The 25,743-nt window shown below is 40.0% G+C and overlaps 1 protein-coding gene across 2 annotated transcripts in view; it reads right to left on the bottom strand.

Annotated features, from left to right (window-relative positions):
- The window catches only part of LOC139210562 (metabotropic glutamate receptor 4-like), a 132,117-nt gene that overhangs the window by 15,148 nt on the left and 91,226 nt on the right, over positions 1-25,743 (bottom strand). For both annotated transcript variants that reach the window (XM_070840622.1, XM_070840612.1), the window contains 4 exons: positions 18,544-18,679; positions 18,183-18,337; positions 17,712-17,852; positions 7,559-7,759 (listed from right to left, as the gene is read on the bottom strand). In XM_070840622.1, the coding sequence (XP_070696723.1) occupies positions 7,559-7,759; positions 17,712-17,852; positions 18,183-18,337; positions 18,544-18,679 (633 nt within the window). The remainder of the gene's footprint in view (positions 1-7,558; positions 7,760-17,711; positions 17,853-18,182; positions 18,338-18,543; positions 18,680-25,743) is intronic.

Genomic DNA, 25,743 nt, shown 5'->3' on the forward strand with positions numbered 1-25,743 from the left:
GTCTAATTGCGTTTCACATCAACTTTCACAGACATCTTTACGTTCCAGCACTGATAAAAGCTGTAAGCCCCTGAGCTTTTCTTGCTATGCCGGCTTTATTATTAAGACCCCCAAAACACAATGAGCATCCCAGTTAAGAACAAAAAGGTAAATGTGGCCAATTGCTGCTGATGGGTTTCTGCTGATGAGTATTTTTTTTCCCCTCGCTCTTTGTTTCTGTGTAGAGGATGCGGCGCCCTAATCCACATCTCGATGAGTCAGCCCTGCTGGATTACGGCATTACCGTTTTACTCTGCCTCAGTGACAATGCCGCCCACATCACAAAGCAGTTAGTGATCATGGGAGGATTACAGTGACTTTATGAAGCAGAGAGGCATTATGTTTATACAAACATATTAAGCACATAAAGACTATTAGTAAACTGTCATATTTTCTATCAAAGATTTTTATCGTGCCAAGGATTTTTTTCTCTCTTTCTCCAATTTCCTTTGCTTTTAAAAATGCTTTGAAGCTGTCTGCTTTCCTGTCACGATTGGGGTTATGTGCTCCAGCCTGTAAGTGCTCACATGGATACTGCTGTTAGTGGAAAGAGGAAAATGGACTCTGAATGCCACACTGGTGGTTTTGAGAGAATAATGCAGCAACACCACCAGCATAACACTGCTGACGCTGGATGATTATATTTATCAGCTTTATGGGCTTTTTGGTCAGGCTTGCTTTCCATAGATTGACAGCTCTCTTACTGTGACTTGGAGCTACTATAAATTTGCCTCTATATGCACACACTACACCTGTTGCCACTGTTTGTAAATCACACTCAAAGGTTAAAGGTGGAATGAGTAGGATGTTTCTAAAAACTCAATGTAAAGACTTTCATTGCTGCTTTTACTTTATTCTGCATCTTTTGTTTTGTTTTGTCTTGTTTCTAAATTGACCCAGAGACACGCACAAGAATTCCTACGTACCTGTCTTACTCGTACAAATGGCAATAACCTCTATTCTATTCTATCCTATTCTATTCTAGATAATGATAGTCCCTCTCAATCATCACTGATTACCCACTAGAGGTGTGTGGCGGTGTCTGTGTCTGCACAGATCTAGCCATCTGCTGGTATTTTCTTATTTTGCTGTGTTTACAATGTTTATGGGCATCAACCATTTGGGCAGTGGCCAGGTGCCAAATTGTAAGAACGCACCCAAGAGGAAGCTATGAAAATGGGGGACACGGCACCAAAAAAGCGGACAAAGCTCGTTCCAAAAAACAAGAGTGAATCTGGAATTGGCGAGCACCCGCTGGCGAGCACCCTTATCATAACCGAGGTCAGGGGGACGTACACTTCCCGCCAGGGAGGAGGGGGCAACTATGAATGGTGTCTTGCATACTGATTTTTCAATACTCTTTTTGTAATACCACTTTAAAGGCTTTGTCTTTTATTTTGGCAACATATAATTTACAGGTATCTACACATATGTAATCGGACTGCCTTAAACCATCACAAACATTAATAACAAATAAGGTTGGTCATAAGGTTAGTTGTTTTCGTCCTTATATTAAAAGACCTGTTGATTATAATACATTCCCATTAAAAAATACCAATAAAAGCAGCTATGTATGCATTCTTGACCAGCTGTAGTTTGAGTGTGATAACAGCCTTAAGTGTACATTTTTTTAATACCTCCTTTTGTCTGCTGTGACATTGTAAATTTACCCGCCGTGGGACTAATAAAGGAATATCTTATCTTCTTTTATCTTCAAATATTCTGACCTTATTTATTTCTCCTGACAAAGCAGAATTTGACTGTTTTCTGTGAGGAGAGCAAAATGAAACCAGATGGTATGGTGTGCTGGCACAGCACTTGTATGCATGATGGTAAAACAAATGTAAAAGACAAATCTGGCCTCTTTGTCTTTGCTAATGAAATGACACATTAAGGCACTGTGGGGAAAAACTGCTCGTGGTCTCTGTCATTCTTCCGGAGGCAGTGGTGTGTCCTCTTCATTAATAGTGAAGAGAGTGGTGCATTTTAGGGCAGTATGGTCAATGTTTGAGTTGCAGATGAGGAATTAGGGCTGTCATGTGGCACAAACTGCTTGTCTAAACACTCCTCTCACCAGTCAGGGGCATAATGAGTTCCACAGAGGCCTCTGTCACCGCTGCATTGTGCCGTGCACTAATGTGACAGGGTAGCCTGAGGTTGCACATGTGCCTACCACAGGCTACTCGTTTGCTCATTGCTTTGTAAACTCTTTGTAAACAAAGAAACGTTGGGGTTAATAGTTTACTTGTAATTATATGTAATATTTAATGACTGCGGTCCCCTCCCCTCCCCCTCATCCACTTCACATACGCACCTTAAGAATTACCCGAGTGCGATCATTAATCCAACATGTGCTTGTTCTGCATGGATGCACAACCAGGACACCTCTGTGAATGGCAACACAGCTTGCTGCCTTCTACACCAGTCATTAACTCTTAATGACCTGTTCGCAGGCGAGTTATGCAGAGTTTACCACAAATCCACTTCACTCTTGAAATGTGCGTGCGTGTGTGTGTGTCTTTTCCCGCCCTTGTGTCACTGTCATGACATGACATTTGCATGATTTCTCAATCATAGTGTATTAACTTCTGCTATCTCCAAGTGCTCTCTAACTGGGTTTTAAGTGTTCTAAGCAAGCACACATGTTTCTAAAAAACAAAAGGCAACAATGCTTTTTGGGTTTTAGGCTGAATAGGGATACAATATGGATACCATAAAGTCTCTCATAAATATTGGTATTCAAATAATGTCAAAGTCTCCAACAATAGCCAGCATGAACAAATAAAAGGCAAAAAGAGTAAAAAAAAAAAAAAAAAACACATTGAAGAGGGTCGGAATTGGCAGCACTCTAATAGCTACCATGGTAAATTCAGCATTGTGTTGGTTTCCACAGCACTAATTCCATCAGTAATTGGCCGATTTGCTGCTCTCAATTCTTCTTTTAAAGAGAAATACTGTTTTCATTTAGTCATTGTCAAGTCTGTTGCCTGTTAAAATTTGGTGATTAGACCATTGAACATTGTGACGTGTCGGCCAGGATTGGAATCGAGAAGCGGTTCCAGTTTGTCTGATACATTGGAACCGTATGCCGCTTATCAGTTCCTTTTATCGATGCCAATGCATTGCAAAACCATAACTTCAAAGTCATGTGTCCATGCTACTGGAAAATAGTCATGGCAGAGAGGAACGAATGGTCCAAAGCGTGGCCTCATTTCATGAGGAAAGATGACAACAGTGTTGGTTAAAGGGTCTGTAAAATTCAAATTAAAGTACAGTATTATTGGATGTGTACAGCAGCGGGAGTGATGGTGAACATGAGCGGAGCAGAGAAGTTTAGCAGTAAAAGTCTTTTAGGAATAAAGGCTGCAGCTTCCCAAGAACAGCGTAAAGGTCCCGAGTGTTGTTTTGCTTGCAGCTGCTGTGAAAGAGAAGAAGTAGGAGGCTGAGCAGTAAAGGCTAACAGTGAATCCACCAGCAATATGATAAAACATCTTTCTTTGCAACACTGGCTTAAATTCCAGGAATGCCATGCACTTGACACTTTATACACGGGTGCCACTGCTTCCCCACCAAGCAGCATGTCTGTTACTGAGGGTAAATATCCTTTGTTACAGTAGCATTAGTGCTATGCAGGCAGGCTCGGAGGGTTTTTTTCTTTGACTGAGAAAACATGAAACCTACACGAATGCTATATAATATAAAAACAGACATTTTGCTTTTACACAGCAAACATGACTGCTAGGAGCATCTTTTGAGCTGCACAACAATGGAGGTTTTGAACATCCAGAGATACAGTGGCTGTGCAGCGATGGAAAATCCTCAGAGCTTGCCTTTATTCCACACTCATAACTGCTGCCCCTGGTGAGAATGATGGTGTAAAGGCCACTGCTTCTGAGTCGGCGGCAGAGCAAAAACACTTTTCCCTGACGTAATAGCAGGAGACGTAAAACACTGGGAGGAAGCTTCATTCAATTGTGGCCTATTGAAGTTTAAACAGCTGTTGGATGCAGCGAACACAGAGGTGGGAGCAAGAAAGAGGGGGAAACTCTAAAGAGTGGCAAAAAATGCATAAAGATGGACAGGAGGCGTTTGATTCATCTGCTCTGTCTGCCCCAACTCCAGCTGTTGCTGAATGAGCCATAAATGAGAACTTGAGGAGCTGGCGATTTGCGAAAAATATACCATAACAGATACAATGTCTGTGTTCAGATCTATCCGTGTGGAAAAAATATGATTGCACAAAATGTAAAAGCTCCTGAGAAAGCACACAGACACTCGCAGACTGTTGAAAATATCCCAGCCAAGCAAATACGTTTGTCAGATTACTTTTCTTCTTTTCTAAAAGGTTATCTGTCATCAGCTAGCTCTCTTTGTCCCCTGTTGAGACCCTGACAGCCCACTGAGACATCACAGATAAATGGTTTTGTGAGTGTGCCAGGAGAACAATATAGCCACCATGAACATCTTTGGTTTTCTCTTTGACATTTGACCTTTATCAGCTGATTTTTATTACATATGCAGCCGCAGACGCAATACATTTGCAATGAATATGGTCTTACTGGACCCTTGACAACTGTGCAACTCTGCGGAGGAAGAATTATTTTAAGCAGATGTCCACTAAAACTGCTGACAATGAACAGAAATGTGTAACAATAGATTCTTGCAGGCTCAGCCTCAAGAATGATTCATCACAACAAAAAAATGACCTACTTTTATATACATTTCTGGCAATTGCGATTTGTTATAATGTTTAAAACTGCTCTTTGTGTTTACTGGTGCTGAACATATTATCATCATATCACAACACTGAGATAAAGATTGTGTTTGAAACTATAGCACAGAGTCCAGCAAGTCCAGTCTCGGCAGTAAGATTGTTTTATGTATCTGGACAAGTTCAATATACTGCTGTGTGCTGACGCAATTAGATGGAGTGTAGTGTAACCTCAAGGCAACCCCTCTGGTCAGATGGTGCTGTAACATTAATACAGCTTGTCTGGTTAGAACAAAAATTCAGCTCAAAAGGACCTACTGTGCTGGAGCTTCAAGTGCCTGCTTACAGGATAAAAACCTCGTTGAAGCCACTTTATGAAAAGCACCACTCAGTCCACGTTGTGCAAGCAAGCGAATTTAAAAAAAAAGTTTGATTTCTGTTGTGGATGCAGCTCCAACGTGCTCACTAATGTCTGTTCTTTCACGTGATATTTAACATGACCAATTTCTAGAAGTGGTCTTGTAATAACTGTGTTTTTTTTTTTTTTACTGTTTGGAATATTTTATCCATCTTTTACTTTTAACTGTATGTCATCTGCTTTGTCAGTGACAAAAGGGAGGAATAAAAACTGCTATGTTTTCTTAGCTTTCTTAACTTGGCTCAGTAGTAGTACTTGTAGTAGTAGTAGTAGTAGTAGTGAGGGGACGATTAAAGCTATCATACCTTTATAATAATAATGGTAAATTATTCTTTTATCTAGAAATAGATCAAATCTGATTTAGAAGTTTTGTCACGGACAAAAAAATTGGCGAATACAGACTCATGAGAACCACTGGGCTCAACACATTGCCTGATGTGAGCAGTCCATCCGCTGTTTTTCTAACACATGCGATTGGATGCAGCTGGCGTTCAAGGGCATCCTAATGGTTGTTGTTGTTGAGGGAGACTGTTTACTTTTTCCTCCTGATTTCCCATCAAGTCTTGTTACCCTTCTCAGAGACTGAACACTGATAAAGCCAAGTTAGTGAGGGCTGAAGAAAATTTTGAGTATTGCATGAAATGCTGTCTGGGTTATGTTGCCTCAGTTAAAAGTACTATTGCTACATCCTTACCTAAACCTGTAGACATTCTTACTATGTTAGGGAACTAGCAAACACCCAATGGTTTGTTGTTATAGTGAGGACAGTTCTAGCAGAAATACAGAGAATGTATATGAGGCTATATAGCTTTACACAGGTCTAAAACCTCCTGGATATTTGTATATTGTTGTGAAATGAATGCCTTTAATATCAATAATTAGACTAAATTGGCATTTTGTTTGTCTGACGTTGTTTTCACATTAGCCAAATTCCATACAGGTTGTTGACTTGTTTTGTTTTACACTGACAAATCATTAGCAACGCCAGTCAGCACAGAAGCTGCAGTAGCGGTTACTAGGAGCTTTGAACTGAAGGTCTTTCAGGACAATCAAACAAATGTCAGTGTGAGAGTTGTGTTTTTTCTGTAATTCAATTTACAACAACCTGGATAGCTGCAGCAATCTCATCCACGCTTAGATTTATCTTATCTGTCTTTATCAGATTTTCATTCATTCGCAGGTGGGTTCCTGGCTTTGGAATGAATGGAAGCTGGTCTGCCAAAAACAAAGACACATTTAAGGGGAATGTTCAGGCAACATTAGGACTTACTTCATACTCACCACAGAGAACAGTAATTCAAGTCACAATCTAACCCTAATATATAAAAAAAACAGCTATTAACTGTGGCATCATCTCTTCTACAATTAAAATCTCCCTGATCACGTGTTATGCGAAGGCCTGCAAAATCACCCCTCATATGGATGAAAATAAGGGAAAATATTTTGTTTTACTTCTATGAATTAAACATTAAATTGACATTCTGCCAATGCCACAAGTAGATATTAGAATGACAAATTAGCTTGAAGAGCAAGGATTCAAATGAATAATTTATCTGTACAGACACTGCATGCTGAAGTCACTGAGAAAGAATTTTAATTGTCTTTAATTGCTTTGCTTTAAAAAGGCATTGTCTATATAATGAAACTCTGGATCACTGCTCCTTGTGTGAAAGCCCCTTAATTATTAATATGCCAGTCATGAATGTGAGCTTGAGTGATAGCTGGGTATAATGTAAGGCAACATGGAGGAAATGGAAAATAGGTCATACAACAGGAGAAAGTGACCGAGGTGCTGGGTTGTGATCGCTAATACGTTATTGACGTCTACACGGAGAAAACATTTGTCTGGTTGTGCTGCAAATGTTTTCTAACAGGGTAATGTAATTCACATGAAATACGTTAGGATAGGATTTCACTTCTACCCAGTGTCGCCACAAATTCTTATTTTTGTAAGATAATTTGGAGCCCAGAAGATGAATGCCAATCACTTTGGTAATCCTTTGACTCTTTCATGCACAATCATTAGGTCAAGATTTTAATTTGTCCAATATGTTGGAAATCTATGCAAATCTAATAACATTCCCATAAGCCTCAGCTGTAATTTATGTTTAGTGCTAATTAGCAAATGTTGCATGCTAATGCTAATGCTAATCTAAAATGGCGAACATAAGCATTGTACCTTTTTACCACCAGCCTGTTAGCATTGCTATTGTAAGCACGCCAGCATGGAGGAGGCGAGCATGGTATGATTATTTGGTTTTTGGTGCAATGAAATAGGTTTGTGCATGTTATCTGAAATGCTTGAGGATTGAATTGAGCTTAGAGTTTCCACATTAAAATGCCCCGTGAGTTGAGACAAGCGCATTTCAGTATCGATAAATGTGACTGACCTGCAAAGTTCAGACGGCGGATGTGCTTGAGCAGATGAGTGCCATTGATGGGATCCATTTTAGCGCAGAGGCCCACCTTCCCCGGGCAGAGCTCCTGGTGCATGTTGTGCAGGGCATGAGCCATTGCATAGACTGCATCAATGACAAACTGCACCTTTCCTTCCTGCTCGTAGTTCGAGTCCTTCCCTATCCGCTCCTGATCTGTGAGACAGAAAGATGTAAATTAGGCACATCACACACATAACTGTACTGTATGCGTGTGATTTTATGAATTGGTTACATGCATTCAAATCAAGGAAAATCATCCCCTGTGGTTTTCCGTTCCGTCCCTGTCAAGTGCGAGGCTGAGTCAGACATTTGCATCCATGTATTTAACAATGTGAGGGGAGACTGAAAATTATTTCAGAAGTGGGATTTCAAAAACACTCTGTTGGGAAGAAGATCTGTAATTCTATCAGCCACATCATGCAATCAAGATAAATGTATTCACTAAAAGACTCAAGTGGTTTATATGAATGGGTCCATCTCAAAGAATTATCTACTTATGTGTTTGCTCCTGATTCCTGTCTGAAGCAGGCTCCAGAAAACTAATATGCACCAAATAAAGATTTTGAAGAGATCCATCTCAAAACTCATTATAGAATAACTTGAGGATATTACTTGTATGTGACAACAGTCATTTGAACTTTTTCGAAAAAACTTCAGCCCGCGTGTCAGCCTCGCTTTGGAGAGCAGCTCCATTTGGACAGGTCAATTCTGTGCAAACCATTTGGAATAAGCTGAGCCTTTTAAATGGAGGGTGTGGCATCAGTCCAAAAGGCATTGAAGGAAATGCATTGCTCCTCAGTGAGTCTTATTCTTTCTACGCTGAATGGGCCTTGCCTCTTGCAATTAGCTGGAAGGTAAATATCTGGATCGCTGCAGAGGAGCAAATCAATTCCAATATCTTGAGTGCAAGGTTTTCTCCTCTGGGAAATCTCATCAGTTAAAAACAAAAACTCTTTCTTGTCTCTCCAGCAGGAATACATGGGTTTCCTTCAGTGTGATTTTGTACACATTAGGTCCTTGGATCTGCATGTCTACAGTATGTCATTAACTATTACTTACTATGCTTGGGGCCCTTTTCCATTATCAACTTTTAAAAAAAACTGATATATGTTCCAATGTGATCAAATCCTTGAATCATGACCTGCTTGACTGAGTGTCCAACTGTGAATTAAACCTTTATTACCTGGATGTGTTCGGAAGCCAATACAGTGAGGATTCAGAGAAGCAGGAAATGGAGACATTCATTCACCGGACAGGGATAATCCGCTCATAGGCTCAATGTAATAACTCGTGATAGGAGTTTATTAATCCTGGCCCAGGTTGTTGCATTGGTTTTTGTGATTGTTAATTGCTCTGAGGAGGTGGGGTCCGAGAAGTAGATACAACATGCAAATCCTGACTTGTCCTTTCTCCTCACGAGCCTCAAATCTTAAAGCTGACTCTGTGTAACTCTGCTGTATGTGGTAAAGAGATTATAAAAAGTAGGTGTGTTCAATTTAGATTAACAATAGACTAATTACCAGGGATGAGCTAATGATAGAGCTGCATACATTTACATACCTGTCAAATGGAATTTAATTAAGCTTTTGAAAAGTTAATAAACACACAGGGGAGGATCTGCTGCTGAAATGTCTAAAATAATGGCGATGCTGTTGGGCACAAACTAATGCTCTGTACAGCTGTTTAAATAAATTACTTGCTGCCATATTTAGCATCAGTGGTTAAAATTGTATGTGGTATGACATAATAAATGTCAAACTTGTTTTGATAATGCATTGTATTGTACAAGAAGTAAAGCACAGTCATTTGGCCCTAGCATGCAGAGAATAAAGTGTGCCTGATAAACCTGAAACAAGTAAAAAAAAAAACTCTAAATTTGCAATAGATGTGGTCACAGACTCATTGTAAGAAGAGTATGATGCTAGTTAATCTGAGAATCTTTTGTTTAGTGATAAAGATTTTTAGGATTTTTCTCCCGCAGCAAACTGCAGCAAGCACGTTTCTAAATTCTGCCATGAAAGGATTCAACACGCTACGTCGCGGAATTGAAATAATAAAGCAAACACAAACACCCATTTACTTTTGATGTCGGTACCGCCGGTAATCTAACGTGTGGTACATGTGCTGCAGTCGTACTTCTGTCTACTGGCTACGGTTTGGATTTTTATTCACTGTCAGTACTGCGGCTCAAGATGATTCACAGATCAAGCCCTTGACTGTTTCTGTCACTGGGGAACACAAATGTTGAATAAGTATCGGACTGATGATACAAACATGCACTATGTGGCAACTCGTGAAAAATAATAATTAGATGTACTGTATGTGTCCGTCGTTACTTCATATCAGCTCCCCTTAATGTGTTGGACATGGGCGCACGGACAGAACAGCGTTTATCCTGCAGCGTCTGAGTTTGAAGAAATTTTCAGTAGCCACTTCAGTCTGAAAGAGCTTCCAAATCAGCAAAGATCTCTCTCTGTTAGCCATCTTTCCTATCTCCAGCTCCTCGCCACAGACCAGAGGCATTTTAATGCCCCCGATTATCTCATGAGCTTTTGAAATGCATGAATTATTGTTGGAGGTTACGGCTCAGTAATTAAGGGCCACAGGGCCTTGATTGGACAGAGATTGTCACAGTTTGGCCGACATGCTTATGCCATGGGGAATGCTGTGAGCCAGAGAGGGTGTGAGAGCGATATTTCTCTTGCAGGCTTGGCAGGCCACCCACACTAACTTTGTATTGTCTCCTCTCCATAAGACCATTTCCCTGTCCCCCTGTCCCCCCCACCCCCCCCAGTCTCTCTCTCTCTCTCTCTCTCTCTCAAGCTCCCTCCTCGTTGGCATTTTGGCTCACTCACACACATTTTCCAGGCAAGCGTTTTTGCTTTCAGATAAATCCATTCAGATTAAGCAAAGCAGAAGAGAAGTGTGGGTGTCTTCCACTCTGACGTGTCACACAAGACATTTTGTGACAGTGTGTGTGGGCTCAGACCTTTGACCATTTTTTCAGCTTGTGACTGGCCACAGGCCATTCAGTGCTTTCCTGCCAAGATGGTGAGCCTGTCTCTTAAATTAATGTGACATGGGGGCTGTGTGTGCTAGTCTCCTATTTCATAATTTCATTTTAAAATCTGACAATCCTCATATCTGAATTTATGGTTAAAGCTGCTATTTGCTACAATTATTTTCATTATTGATACATTTTTTAAATTAAATTGGCCTTCTTCTAGACTACAGAAAGTAAAGAAAAATATCCATCACAATTTCCTATAGCCAAAGGTGTCTTGAAATAATTTGCTGTGATTTACAAAGAAATACAAGAGAAAAGCAGAAGAGCTTCACATCCGAGAAGCTGGGATCAGCAAAAATGTTTCCTGTTTTTCTTGATGAATCACAAACAAATAATCTACTATCAAAGCAGCTGTCAACCGACTAACCGATTAATCAATTAGACTCCTTCAAGGCAAAAAGACATTATTATTTAAAAATTGCCATTTGAAAGAGTGGTTTTCAAATCATGAGAGCCACAATTTCTAATTATAAATGCAGTCCCCAAGCATTGGTTTTATCAGCTATAAAAGTAACTGTAGCAAGCCAGTTCAGTTAACTGTATCTAATCAGCAATGATTTCTTGAGCCGGCGAAACTACAAAATAAAAAACGTTTCACTGTTGTGTGGTATTGTTGTGCTCTCTTCATGCCAGTGTCTCTCTCCACACACGTCACGTTAGCCACATTAGCTGTAGAGATGAATGAACACCCAACAGTGATACTGCCCAAAAGTGAATGAACAATTCTTTATTACTCATACAAGTTCGGCACTGACCAGGTCTGGTACATACAAACATACAAACTAAACACCACCCATCTTAATGGAAGCATAACCACCTTAAACAGTGGTACAAACGCACCTGAGTACCGTGGGACAACGTTTAGTTTGCTTCAGCGGTGCAGGTGGTGACTGACTGGAGCATGTTTTCCCCTCGGGGCTGCTTGCGCTTGCTGCTGAGATCATTCAGCACCACGAACCTGTGTACTCGACTCGACCTGACTCAACTCAGCTGCTGCTGATACCACTTCTCATACACACTAACTGCAGTCCACATTTCCTGCACATGTAGAAATGCAGCTTGTACGCAGAAGAAATACCACAGAGACCTCTTAGGGGATTTTGGGGGTCTTCAGATTCATTTATACATCGGTCTCAGTAGACTCAGTCATTGTTAGCCTGTGAATACTCAGTTTATTCCCACTATTCCCTGCTGCCTGCAGACTTTGCCAAGACTTGCTGCTGCAGTTTGGTTGATACTGCTTTTAGTGCCTGTTAGTGGTAATAATTATTTGGCATTTTGATTTAAATACTTTTATTGCCCCCCAAGTCACTTCTTGTTTCTGCTACTGACAGGATACAACACTGTACTTTTTTGGTAATTTACTGTAAAATGAACACACAAGTAGCATCAGCACGATTATCACAGTAAGATGAGCAACATCACTTCTTGATGTCATGAGTTATCATCTTTATGTAGCTTACAGCTTAATATTCTTGGAGGATAATGAAGCACATTGCTTTACTACCATTTGACATTCTCAGATAATGCTAGAGTGCTCGACACACATTTTCAAAAACTACTCAAGCTCTCAATACGAGGTACGTTCAGAGGTATAGTGAGGCTACATGACACTTGAACCTACCACCACTGTCCAGCAGTCGGCCAACAGTAGCTGAGGTTTCCCAGATAAACTTCTAGCTAATTAGGTCTAAACAGTCAAACTAGTTTAAGTTGTAATTAATGCAGCTTTAACAACAAGCAACATATTTCATCCATTTTTTGTTTTGCTTTTATTTTCATGTACAAATAAGTTTGATTATGCGTCCTATAAAGTTAATTTGTTTTCATACTGTGTAGAGAACAACTACAGGCCTGTAGTTAAGTTTTTGGAAAATAATCAAAATTTAAACCACAATTAGATCTTTTATTCATTTCACTTAGTTTCATTTTATAGAAGAAAAACATTCTGCGACAAACTGGCAACAAACCTCTCAACCAGTGCATGCTGGGAAAGGCTCCAGCCCCCTGCAACCCTGAGCAGGATAAGCGGTTTAAAAAATAGATGCTTGGATGAAAAAGCAAAGCACATGCTTGCTTTATCTGCATTGCTGTGCTTCTTGCTGCTCCCCTACATCATTCATACGCGGGAGAAATAAGGAGCCGATGAGATGGGTCCCTGCTCTACCTTACCACATTAATCAATATCAGTTTTACATCTCCTTCATTCAAGATGGAGATAAAAGACAAGTCTCACTTTTTTTCCCCAGTCACTCATGCCGTCCTTAAGCTTTGATCACGCTGAGCAGTCAAACCCTCTCAGGACACAGATAATTCTGCAGCATGCCCCATGACGTCCTCTCACAGCTGCCTCAGAGACACGGCAAATCTCTCCACCAGTGGAGAGGCACCGTGAGCGTCACACGACAAATGCTGTGAGATTCTCGCTCCCCGTGAAGCGGAGCTGGTACAGACGTTAACACTAAAATGTCTGTAATGAGAAAGGCAAGCTTCTGACTGCATAACACAGGTGCCTTCCAGAGATGGGTACAAAAAAGTGGGATTAAACGGGCCCAGGGGCTAAATTATTGAAGACCGTAATACTGATCAGATCCTACGTTAGCTCTTCAGCTCTTGGTACCGGAGAAATGAGAAAAATAGATTTCCTATTTATTTAGGCTACATATTTTCACTATTCCCAATTCAGTAGAGAGAAGTCTTTCTCGGAGCCTATCGTATGTGTGTGGGACGGGGGGGCAGCTGTCTCGCTGTAGCTGTCCCACTACAGTGAGTCTTTACCATGTCGATGGGGGTATTTCTACAACAAAGGGACTGTAAAATAATGCATTTAGGGTCCAAAGAGTTAAATTATGTAATTATTAGAGGCTAATTACCTTTTACATTATCTTGACTGGGTTTTTGATGTCTTACAGTATAATCATTTCACTTCAGTCAGTTATTTGGTCGACTGCTCAAGATTAACTGAGTGTCCCGTAAACAGTTTACTCTACATCACGGCAGATCTTTTTCCACTATTTGCAGTTTCAGTTCCATTCTTTTGTAATTAGTTCTGTGCAGCAACCATTTTTGAAGTTGTTGTGCCTTACCTGTTTATAAACCTAATCCAAATAACATATGAATCTAGTAAACAACATTACATTTTCACAGCCTCCTGTGATGTGTTATATTTTTCGTTATGTAAGGATGATTCAATATCCCTTCACTTCGTGTCGGGAATCCTGCACCACCCTGGGGTTCGCTTCGCAATAATGACCACCGCTTGCTGTGCATTATGCTGCTGATTACACAGCTTTGTTCTAAAGAGACCAATAACTTGTCATAAAATATTGATTTATATGATTTTATTGACTTTTTGAAAACGATTTTATTGCTTGTGCTATCAGAACTGCATTCATAGCGAAGGTCTGCTATACGGAGGTAACAGACCGAAGAATGCCATAATTGCCAATCAGAATCAAGTATTCCACAAAGACGTGTAATAATGTTATTTAAGATCTTGGAAAAGACAAAAAAAACAACAGTGAACTGATGCTAATAACAAGTGTCGCCTGTGTAGCCAAGGCTTGATACTTTACATCTTATTCCTCTCTGACAGTCATCCATTGTTGTCTGAGAACTATTACAGACACATCAGTGAGCCACACTGAGTCACTGGGTGACATGTTTCTTCACTGTGGGCATTGTAGTTATTTTAAGTTGATTACAAATACTCCTTCCTGATGTTGTTTAAGATGCACTCAACTGATTTTAGACTCCAGAGCCTGTTCATATAATTGGGGAGTACAACTGCAAAAGTGCCTTTTGTGGCATCTCCAATCAAACGGTCGCATTGTTCATTCATGTGTTTCTTTGGCAAAAATAGAGAAAATTACATGGGGCTGCGACAGTACGGGTTTTTTCTTACCACAGTAAAAAAGCAAGGTATTCCCATGGTTTACCAGTTTACCATTACCAATACAAATGAAACATGGATAAGTAATAAAACAAGTAACGTTACAGCTCAAATAATAATCAAGATTTAGCCTAATTTGGCTTTTTCAAAATGCAACATCACACTTTTCCAGCCTTTACACTTTAAACCTAAAGTGGAATGGTCATTACCACAGTTCACTGTAACACGTGACTTCAGCACTGTAAATCTTGAAATACAATTACTCTGCATTTACAGATCTGCTTACACTTATATTACCCGTTAACTGATTTAATTTAGATTAACTTGATATTTTCTTCACTTCACTTTTATCTAATGCAGCTCTAATACAGATATTTGTAAATATTCCAGTAACCTTCCATGTAATGGCTCCAGGGACAGACGCATAAAAATCTCTTTAGATTCAAGACCAAAAGCACGGTATGTATGCAGATCAGCAGAAATATACACAAACCGTCTGTGTGCCACATTTTTAAACTCCAGCATACACGCTGTCCCGTATATTACACTTTAGTTATTGTGAAAATGTAAACACGTGTTATCCAGACTGCTCATCAGGCAGAACAATCCTGAAGTGCCACTGGAGCTCCCCGAGGAGCTCCTCTGTGTTCTCGCCAGCGTTCCCACTGGCAGGTAACTAGAGGTCACTCCTACCAATCTCTAGACTAACTCATCTATCAGTATTATCTCATCCACTTGGGTCTTACCATACACATAACCCTCCGTGTTATTTTGTGCGCTCAGTGTTGGGACTTGCAGTACTGCCTGTGAAGATGATGCCAGCTGTTGGTTTTACAGCCCACTTCTTCAATAAAAGTTGTACTTTCTCTCTAGTGCATTTAGAGAGTCTGTACTGTTTCAGCAGTACTGTTTTAGTTGTTTATTGTGTTGCCAAAACCTCCCTTTGTTAAACCCTGATTCTATAAATAAATAAGCATCAGTGAGATTCTCCAGAGTTTTGGGCCTCATCTCTCTTATCATTAGATATCACTACAGATTCATTATATCGAATCTATGAGCGTGATGATAATTCCCACACTTATATACAGTATATATAGATGTTATCTTTTTCTCAGCTCAGTCACTGAAGTCAGGAAAGCCATTGCGTAACGCATGTGTGGACGTATTGTTAGCATTCTGTCATGACACATTCTTGTGCATAAATACCAGCGTCTGTGTGGGAAATGGCGTATGCAGAGAGAGCCAGATGTGTGCATACACACATCTGGCTTCAGGGCAGTGTGGTGGCGCAGCGGTTAGCACTGTCACCTTGCAGCAAGAAGGTCGTTACTTTGATTTCCTGCAGTGTGTGTGGTTTCTGCCTACAGACATGTTATCTAGTATGAACGTGGAAGTGAGTGATTTTCCGAGTGTGTGTCCAGTAATGATGAGTACATTTATACAGGGTGTGTCCTTGCTTTTTTTCCTCTGCATGCCACACAACCCATCTCTAACTATGTTATGTAACATAATGTAAAACTGTTAATGTAAAACTACATTTCTTCTGATATCCTTATCTTGTCTATCTCTTACTACGTGGTCTTTATTTGGTGCATGTTGCTGTCCTCACTACAAAGAAAGCCTTCCTTAAATTTCAGCTGCATTAGCTATATCAGCTTTATTTTTTTTTTCATACCTTTTGTTGTGTGTGCATAATGTAGAGCTCCATGATAAATAATTTGCAATGTACTCCAAGGAAAAAATAAATAAATAATTCAATATGAAAGGGAGTTTTTGTTTCTAAATGTAAATTCAGACTTGATAATACCAATGTTTGCATCAGTATTACTGGATCTAGCTTTCAGGTTATGGTCTGGGCTCAGTCTGCATTAGCATTAGCAACTGCAGATAAAAAGTCTGCTTCCATAAAAAGTCAAAAGGTAAAAGACAGAGCTCTGTAATTCCAACATATACAGCTGTAAGAGTCCAATTACTGAGCTTAAAATTCTGTTGTCCGAGCCATCTGTGTCTGAGTAAAGTTAAAAGGTTCTGATTTGTGCCTCTGCTTGGAGTCCGGTTATTTTCAGAGGTAGATTTGCAGTTAAGAAAACAATAAAAATTGTAATAATAAAATTGGGCTCAATCGGGTGAAGTTTATTCATGGCTCTCCTTACTCACATGTTGATTGTTACCTGTACAGGTAGGTAGTAGGTTGAAACCTAGTAAATCTGGGTTACTCTTGACTGATAGAGGAGTCAAGAGAGATGAATATAGAATGAAACAATACGAAGTACAAGATGTGCTCTTTGGAGGTGCTGTCTACGAAACTAAAGCTCTAATAAGACACTGAACAACAAACACTGATATCAAGAGCAACTGTTTAAATTAGCTTCAAGTTGATCAACTCATAAATACTGGATTGTTAATCTTTTTGTCTTTTTTTTCATTGTAGTTGCTGATTCATGTGATCGACCAGTTGTTGTAACCTCCTGTGACTATAAATAGGGCATACGCGGCCAAATGCAAAAGAAAAGACTGCTGACCCAGATAAATCACATGCCTCCCACATTAACATGTAACATGGAACTACACAATGCATGTAATTATACCACTCATATAATAAGCATGTGTCTCACATCATGACACTCATGGAACAGTAACCAATTTCTTTAGACAGGTGTAATTAAACTGAAAAGATATTGAGATGCAGTAGACTTCTGCGAGGAATCCCACAAATTAAACACCAGTTTAACCTTCATCTTTTCAATATATGGTGTACTACCTGATTGGAGTTTAAATCTTGGTATAATGCACAGTGTTTTTCTCACCTAAAGACAGACTGCACTATCCACAGCTGTATAACGTATGGCCCTCAGCCTGAAGTTTTAAGCTCAGCCATTCACTTGTTATAGCCATGTGGGTGCACACACTCGACTCAGCAGAAATGTAGTGGAGCACTGAAATGAGCTGCAAGATAAACTGTGATTTTGAATATTGAATGTATAGCTGTTCCACTTTTCATTCTGTGGGCAATGCTGTCAAAACATTTCCACCATGAGCCAAATGTGTCACCTTCCTCAAGACGTCAGAAGAATGTTTTCAAGTTTGTTAAAAGTTTGAACAAAAAGAACGTTAAGTAGCTTCTTCACAGCAGGAGAATATCTTACTTGTGCACTTTTTCAGTCCGGACCCTTTTTTCACGGCGTGACGGCTGAGTTTGCAGTTGAAGTTGTTCTCCCAGAACTCGGCAAACCAGATATTCCTTCTGTTGTTTTCCAGCGTCCGGCTGATGAAGTACCGATCAAACCCTAGACAGATCAATGGGTTCACTGTCATTGGCAGTGGCAGTGTAAACAACAGTATCGGTGCCGTCTGTGAGCAGGAGCTCTGATGGGTTTTACAGTATATTTGATTTAATGTTGCATATGTTCAATTTACTTTGCTGCTTTGTTTTATTGAATTTTTGTTTGTAGACCTTTGATGGTCAAATGATTAATGGTTAAACATTACAAAGCAACTTTCCGTCTTCTGTAAACAGATACAGCCCGGCATCACATGAAAAGAATATCTCATTGAAATATGCACATGGTTTTATTATACGGCCATGTCTGATGTATGCACAATGCGCTTCTCTGTACCTTTGATGGACTGCCGCTTGGGCAGGATGGTGACTGCTCCCTCTGCCATCTCCTCCTGGTGCACAACCGGAGAGATCTTTGAGCCCCAGCTGTCCGAGCCCACCCAGATGAAATGACCTGTCTGGTTGGCCTTTTTAGCCGCATGGAGTAGCCGCCTGCAAAGGTGAGGAAACAGATGTTGCAATGGATAAGGTCAGCATCCCAACCAACTCCACTTTGATTTTGTTTTGCATTTCATTACACAGTAGTCTGGCAGAGCCGGGCCGACACGGCTGTGTTCCCACATGTTTCTGTGCTGTCTGCTGCAGTTGTGTTTCTCTAATCTTCAAAGGAGTGTTATGAAGCTATTACCAGGCCTTACCTGATATCGTCTTCGTTGGCAAAAAGTATGACGACTCTTGCGTTTGGGTTTTCTCTGAGTCGCCGTATGACCTTGTCGAATTCTCCCTGCTTGGGCTCCCGGGGAATCTTGACAGACTGGGAGATGCACACACCCCCTAAAAACACAAAAGGTTTAGAGATGTCAATACAGAGTAGAGTAACACAATCACAAGAAATGTAATGTACAGAACAGTGTATTGAACATCACTTGTGAAGTGGCACTTTACAACAAGGTAGGTACAAATAAACAATCAGGGGTTAGGTAATGAAATCAAGGGCTTTGTGGCTACTTCACCACTTTACCAGGTACTGCTTACAAAACTGAAACTGTAATGTTAAGAAATTCTGTATTTCCCTGAAGAGAGATTAACCAAAAGAAGGATAATTAGCTTCTAAAAGACAGAAACAGCTTGGCTGTCTTTCAGAATTTCTTAAGGTGAGACTTCTCCTTATCTACTGTATGCAGGATTCATCAGAGTGGTTTTACTCATTTGTCAGAGTTTTGTGGGTCAGGGAATGATGCGACAACAATCAGAAGTACAGATGTTGTATATATTTTGTATGTATTTTTATACATTCCTATTTGGACTTATCAGAGACTTTTATTTTGAAAAGTACTCGTTAACATCTGTTTTGTTCATTTCTAAATTGTTTATGGCATTTATTGTTATATCGAGTAAGTAGTTATTGTATTATGATTATTATTTATAATTATAAAACAATTTTCTAAAATACAGAGTATAGAATGTTCTGTGTTTAACTGAGTTTAGTGTTTGTTTTATTTTATGAACTGAACTGCGTGTGTTTTCTTTCGGCTTACTTTACTCCCTCATTTCATTCTGGACTTTCCTCTGGGATATTTGCATTTTAATAATTTCTTTGTTTTTGCTGAATATGTGACACCAACTTACGTTAAAGAACTGTAATGTGAATGCACTGATATTCTTATGTTTGGAGGTTTTATTTATTTTCATGTACAAACATGTGAAGTAGTGGAAGTTTGTCAACGCATGTGGCAGGGCTGCTGTGTAGCTTGCGATGCTACAATGTACTGTTAATGGCTGGCTTGGAGAATTTAATAACTCTGTTCATTGTATTACACAGGCACAGACAGCATTTATGCAAAAGAGATGCAATGAATGCCTTGTTTCTCTACAATTGGAGACAATGATGTTGTTGTCACGTATCTTGCAATAAAGCGCTGAAGACAGTCTTGGGGAATGTGGTCTTTGCCCACGGTACAACTCAAGGCCATTAGGATACGTTCGGACTAACTTGACCCGTGTGACAAAACATGGCCCTCTCTTACATTGGAATGAAACTAGTCCGTTAGCAGAGTGTCATCTGGCAAAGCACTGCGCTGACAAGTCAAATACACGCGAACGCACAGTCCTGGTGAATCATCAGTGCATCTAACGACACACCACCAACAACGCTGCCCTCAGATTTCAATCTGAATCTGTGCTTGGACTGACCAACACTCTCAGTCCTTGCAAAAACAGACTGAAGAAAAAGAAAAAAGAAAATAAACATTAAAGGACGTTGTGTAGATCTCTTGGGTGAGATCTAAAATGCCTCAGTGTGGCCTGTTTGTCTGAAGGATGGTTTCTTGGCATCCTGCAGCTCTCAGCACGAAGCCAAGACGTATCTTTCTACATACTGTACCCTGTAGATTCTATACAGATGCATAATATACTCATGATTGTTGTAGGTGAAGGCCAGGTTAGAGTCTGGGAAGCTTCAACTTTGTAAATAACTCTCTGCCACAGCGAGCCCACGTTTATTTACAGCGTCACGCGAAAGATTAAGTGACAAGCCTGAAAAGTTGTTCTCCAAAAAGTAATTAGAGGAAACAACCAGCAGGAGTGAGACTACTGAAAATTATCGAACAATTAACAGCAAATTCATTAAAGTTACGTGACTCTGCTGGTAGAGAGGAATGTCTATTTTAGCAGCACCTACACACTCAACAACCTGATGCATGAAGCTCACACAGACTTTAAATACAACAGCAAGTCCTGTTATTTAAGGACTTGTGAAGTAGATTACTGTCTTCTGTGCATGACTGGCAAAATTGTGGTGGTCTAGACTGCGGCGGCCCTCAATCAGAAGGTCGAGGGTTCGATCCCCAGCTCCTATGGGTCAACATGTCGAAGTGTCCTTGGGCAAGACACTGAACCCCAACTTGCTCCTGAAGCAGCTTCAGTGTGTGAATGAGTATGAAAGAATAGTCTCCTCCTAATTAGATCCCTCCTGTATGAATGAATGTGCGAATGCTACACTTGTTTATTTCAGTGAACTTTGTTAAGCACTGTGAGACAACTCTGTTGTGATATTGGGTTATACAAATAAATTGAATTGAATTGAATTGAATTGAATGGGTGAATGAGGATGTCATGTAAAGCGCTTTGAGTAGTTGAAATAACTAGAAAGGCGCGATACAAATACAGACCATTTGCTCCTGTCATTCTGTGGTCTTCCACCCTGGTGCCCAGCTCAATGAGGGAGCAGCTAAATCTGTCCCATTTAGCTGTCTAAAGTAGGTCCGAGGTTTGAGACAGCGTCCCTGTGTTGGATGAAACTGTCTTGCACAGCTGTCACTGAACCTCGTTAAGTTTGAGAAGGTCAGACAGAATTTCTGACCCAGTCTTCAGACATGCAAAGATTTAAAATTTTCTCTGCAGAAAAAAATAATAATCTGCAAGTTTCGAGAATGATGGGCTACATTAACGAAAGAGTTCATGACAACTCATATTCTCCGAGCGTGTCATCTCACCCTGTGCAGAGTTTTTTTTTTTCCCCCCAGCTTTAAATTGCGTGCATGCAACACCTTCTGTAAGCTTCTCTTTCCTCTTAAGCTCAGTTTTGACAAGATGAGAAGGATAGAAGTCAGGATTGAGGCGGGACCGTAGGATATCAGCATCCGTCATCACCAAAACCAAGCACACAAGCTTTTGATGTGAGACCCCAGCCAATGCTGTAAAGTATATTTTGAGTTTATCACTGCATCAAAAATAGAAGAAAAATAGGTTTCAAAGCAGCCTCGGTTATAGCCATGCAGAAATGTTAGGTTTTTTAAGGTTTTTTAGTTTGCTTTCTCCTTGTAAGTTGTTGCGTATAAGGCACTTTTACCATCAATAACAATATATTTGCTTTGAATTACCTTTGGTCCCACAACAAAAGAGGCATTGCACAGCTGCTCTCTGAATCTCATAGTTTCAACACTCTTACTGTTGTTTATAGGACACTGGGAACCAAGCACATTGTTTGCAGTACTAGGAGAAGATACATTTTTTTAGTATAGGTGACCACCACTATTGGAATACAATTCCAGGGTGTACCAAGTAGCCAGACATCCTATTCTATTCATTCTAAAGGGCATTATCAACAGGCACAGACCAAAAGGCCTCTGAATGCAATTGGACAGACCTACAGCCAATCAGAGTAACGAAACTAGACCAAAAGGAAACTTTCCAAGTCCTGCCGTAAGTACAGAAAACACTTCTTTCATATCAACAAAAGTTCTGGCTCGGTCACAAAGCAATGTACTGCTGTGGATGGGGGCAAGGTAAGAATTTGAACCTCATAAAGTGGCCTATTTAAAAAATAAATAAATAAACAAACACAGTTCTCAGCATCCCTGTCAGCCATCGTATCAAACCAAATCCAACACGCCCTATATTAGATGTATTGATTGGCCCTGCCTGGGCCAGGCTGGCAGAGAATTTGTCTGAATGGGAGAATGAGAGAGGCTAGAGGATTAGTAGCTAGTTTATAAATGAACGGGTAAGACTAGTCATGGTTTAATGGTTTCTAGTGCAGCACCATCAACTCTCATGCTCTGACAGGGCTGTTAGGGAGCAAGTGATGTTGTTTTTTTTGAAAGATGGTTTAGCTTTAGATTTCTTTGACACAAGTATTTACTTGTGGATGTTGATTACAGATTTAGAGTCGGAAGTACATCGCATGTTTGCTCCCAGAGGTGACGTGTTGGATTACTAAAAATCACACTTTATCTGTCTCGATGCTTCATATCATCGTTTGGTTTATGGTAGACTGCTGCAGGGAGTGTGTGTCTTGACTGCAGTCGTGAGAGCATTTCATCACTTCAGCCATTTGTGTGTGATGACCCACTTGTCCAGTTGACTCAAACAGGCTCTATTATCAGCCATTTTTGATGCTTGCTTAAATTGATGGGTTTAGAGAAGTGAGAAGCATACAAACCACACCACATTTTGTAGTTTCTCACATGCCATAACAGAGGACTATCCTGGTGTTATCTTAACAGCTTGTTCACTAAAATTAATGGAAACTAAAAGTGACCCGTAGCCGCAGTGTCAAGACAACCACAGTCGTGCAATCTGTCTTTGCCACAGTGGCTGAGCAGCTTTCTTTTTCTGCTCCTTATTCACGTTTAGACGCATTTCACATAAAAACAGACACACTGTATTTGAGATCAGCACAATCTAACAAGATGTTCAAGTCAAGACATCAAAAACCAGCGCATCTTTTGTATTTGAATTACGAGAGCACGCGATTTCACCGCCGCAAAATCGGATTATGTCACAGCCACACAAAGAATACACAACATTCATGTTTGCCACTTGAATAAATTAGCTAACAATCAGATTTAGACTGCAGAGAAAGGATGCGTTTATGAATAAATCAACATGAGCATGAACATTTTAATGGTGTAAGTTTACCAGAAACCAATTCCAGGCCAATCGGTCGATCGGGCAGTCAACCAGTTTTTCCTCTCCTCACAGCACGGGATCCTCACTCGACCCCTCTGTGGTGTAACTTTGCAGCTGCAGAGACTAGATATACGGCATCTTATCTGTGTTTTCCCATAATACTGAACATAGGCCCTGTATTTAAGAGGTATCCTTTGTGCTTCCTGCATATGTCTTCCAATTCTAAAATACACTTCAGTCAATAGTACTATCATGACTGTACGGTATACTAAAGTCAGCATTCAAAGATTAAGTAACTAAAGCAACTTTTTAAGCTTAACAGCAAGAGTGAATAGTTGTGTCACCTCACTTTTTAAAAGTCAATCAAAATAAATGGATTTGAGAGAGAAAAAAATGAACTCAAGCAAAAAATTATAACCTTTTTATTTTGTTCAAGAATGTAGTTTTGCTCTCGCCCTCTCTCTCTTTTGGTTACGCTTCTGGCTTTTTCGTTTGCACTGCCAGATTCTTTGTTTGAGTTTTGACACCAACCTATCGTGTGGGCGGGCTCTTTCAAGGGCGCGTTCCTATTGGCTGTTGAGTTTTTGAGCGACACGGCTGTGACCTGGAGGTTGTTCCCCTGTTTGCTTGAATTGACTCCTGGGGCTCTATAAAGTTTTTTAAAAAACTACATACAGTGATTAGTACTTACTTTATAGATCCCCAGGAGTCAATTCAAGCAAACAGGGGAACAACCTCAAAATAAAAGACAGAGTTATTTGTTTTCAAGAGACATTTTTTATTTTGAAGAATTATTTTTTGCTTGAGTTCATTTTTTTCTCTCTCAAATCCATTTATTTTGATTGACTTTTAAAAAGTTTTGCTTGAAACTTTTGAAACAAATCTGATTCCATACACACAGTTTGTTTTTTTCCACGGTAAGGCCTTATTATGACGGTGAGAAAGCTGCAACTTCAATCAAGAAATATAATGCAAATAGAGAAATCTTTGAAAAAAATAAAATAAAGTAAGTAATGCTGATAGCCATATAGAACACAGTAATAACTGGTAAAAGGCTAATCCTCCCCATCTACAGTGATATCTGCATCGTGCCATCAGAATGTTAAAGCTAAAAAAACAACTAATTTTTTAACATCGCTGACCATCGCTGATGTGTTTATTAGTCTTCAGTGTGTTGCCTTGGATTTGCAGGGTTTTTCTAAGTGCTTGTGCTTTCTGCTTTTACACTGTGTTTCCGTGGGGAAACATGCTGTGAAATTGGAGAATGTGTTTCAGCAGCATCAATTTTATTTACTTATTAGGTGCTTAGAAAATGGGAAAGATGTTTTCTACATTTTTGCTTTGTGTATCCGGTTGTGTTTTCTTAAAGTTGGATAAATCATTATTTTTATAGCGACAGTGGACCCAATGACTATATGTAATGTGCGATTTTCATCACCAACTTTGCAGTTCCCCTCTACAGCGTGTTTTTGTACATTCTTTCAGCTTGTTGTTTTGGTTCAACGGCCCACGACTTTAATGTTTCGGCTTAGTCTCATTGCTCTCATCAGCACTGTACACTTCCTGGCCAGCTCCAAGCTAGTGACAAAGTGAGCAACTAGCTGGTGAGCATGGTAGGCACTTAGCAGCTAACTGAACCACAAACAGTATTCCCCTTTAGGAGTTAGTAGAGGCCAAACAGCTAAGAGAAGAGCAAATATTGGACTTACGCCCATACGGTGGATAGAAAATGACTGCAAATTAATGCTAATGTTGTTCCAAGTGTCCTGGACGTGTAAATAGGAAACTCTGCTGACAAGGTCACCATATCAACGTGATAATACGTCAGTGTTAACAGCTTGTTCTGCCAAAAAGTGGCCAGAAGTATCACTTAATCACTTAATACTGCTTTTAGTTACAGCGTGTTGAGCCCTCTCAGCTACCACCGGTCATGTTTAATTATTAACTTAAACCACCCGACTAGTGAGACAGACTGTGCACATGACTCAACGGCAACATTACAATCACTCTATATGGATGCACTGTGTGTTTATCTTGTTTGTAATATACAGTATAGTGTATGGCATCTGCTCCTTGTATTATAATACTGTGAGCTTTTAAGAACCACTGATGAAGCTGGGATTAAATGTTAAGGATGCTAAACTCCACATGAGCTGACAAAGGCTTTCTACTTAAAACAGTTTTGGTCTCATTTCCTTCATTCTGGCTGCATTTTACATTAGCAACACTCCATTTCCAATTTCATGCCTTTCATGTAATAATTCAAGGTAAAACATACTGTAATTTCCTGCTTAAGTCAGGACTTGTAACAGCAGCTTTGAGCTTGCTAACCTTGTAGCAGTCTTAAAAAAAAAAAAGCCCCACTACAGACTACACTGTTCCTACTCTGTGCTCCAATTTGAATACATTATGTAAAAACCTCAGTGAGTAAAGTTATTCTCTGAAGAGCAAAGACACAGATGTCCTCATACTGAATACTGATCGCC

The sequence above is a fragment of the Pempheris klunzingeri genome, chromosome 2 (genome assembly GCF_042242105.1).
Source record: "Pempheris klunzingeri isolate RE-2024b chromosome 2, fPemKlu1.hap1, whole genome shotgun sequence".
Classification (NCBI taxonomy): Eukaryota; Metazoa; Chordata; class Actinopteri; order Acropomatiformes; family Pempheridae; genus Pempheris; species Pempheris klunzingeri.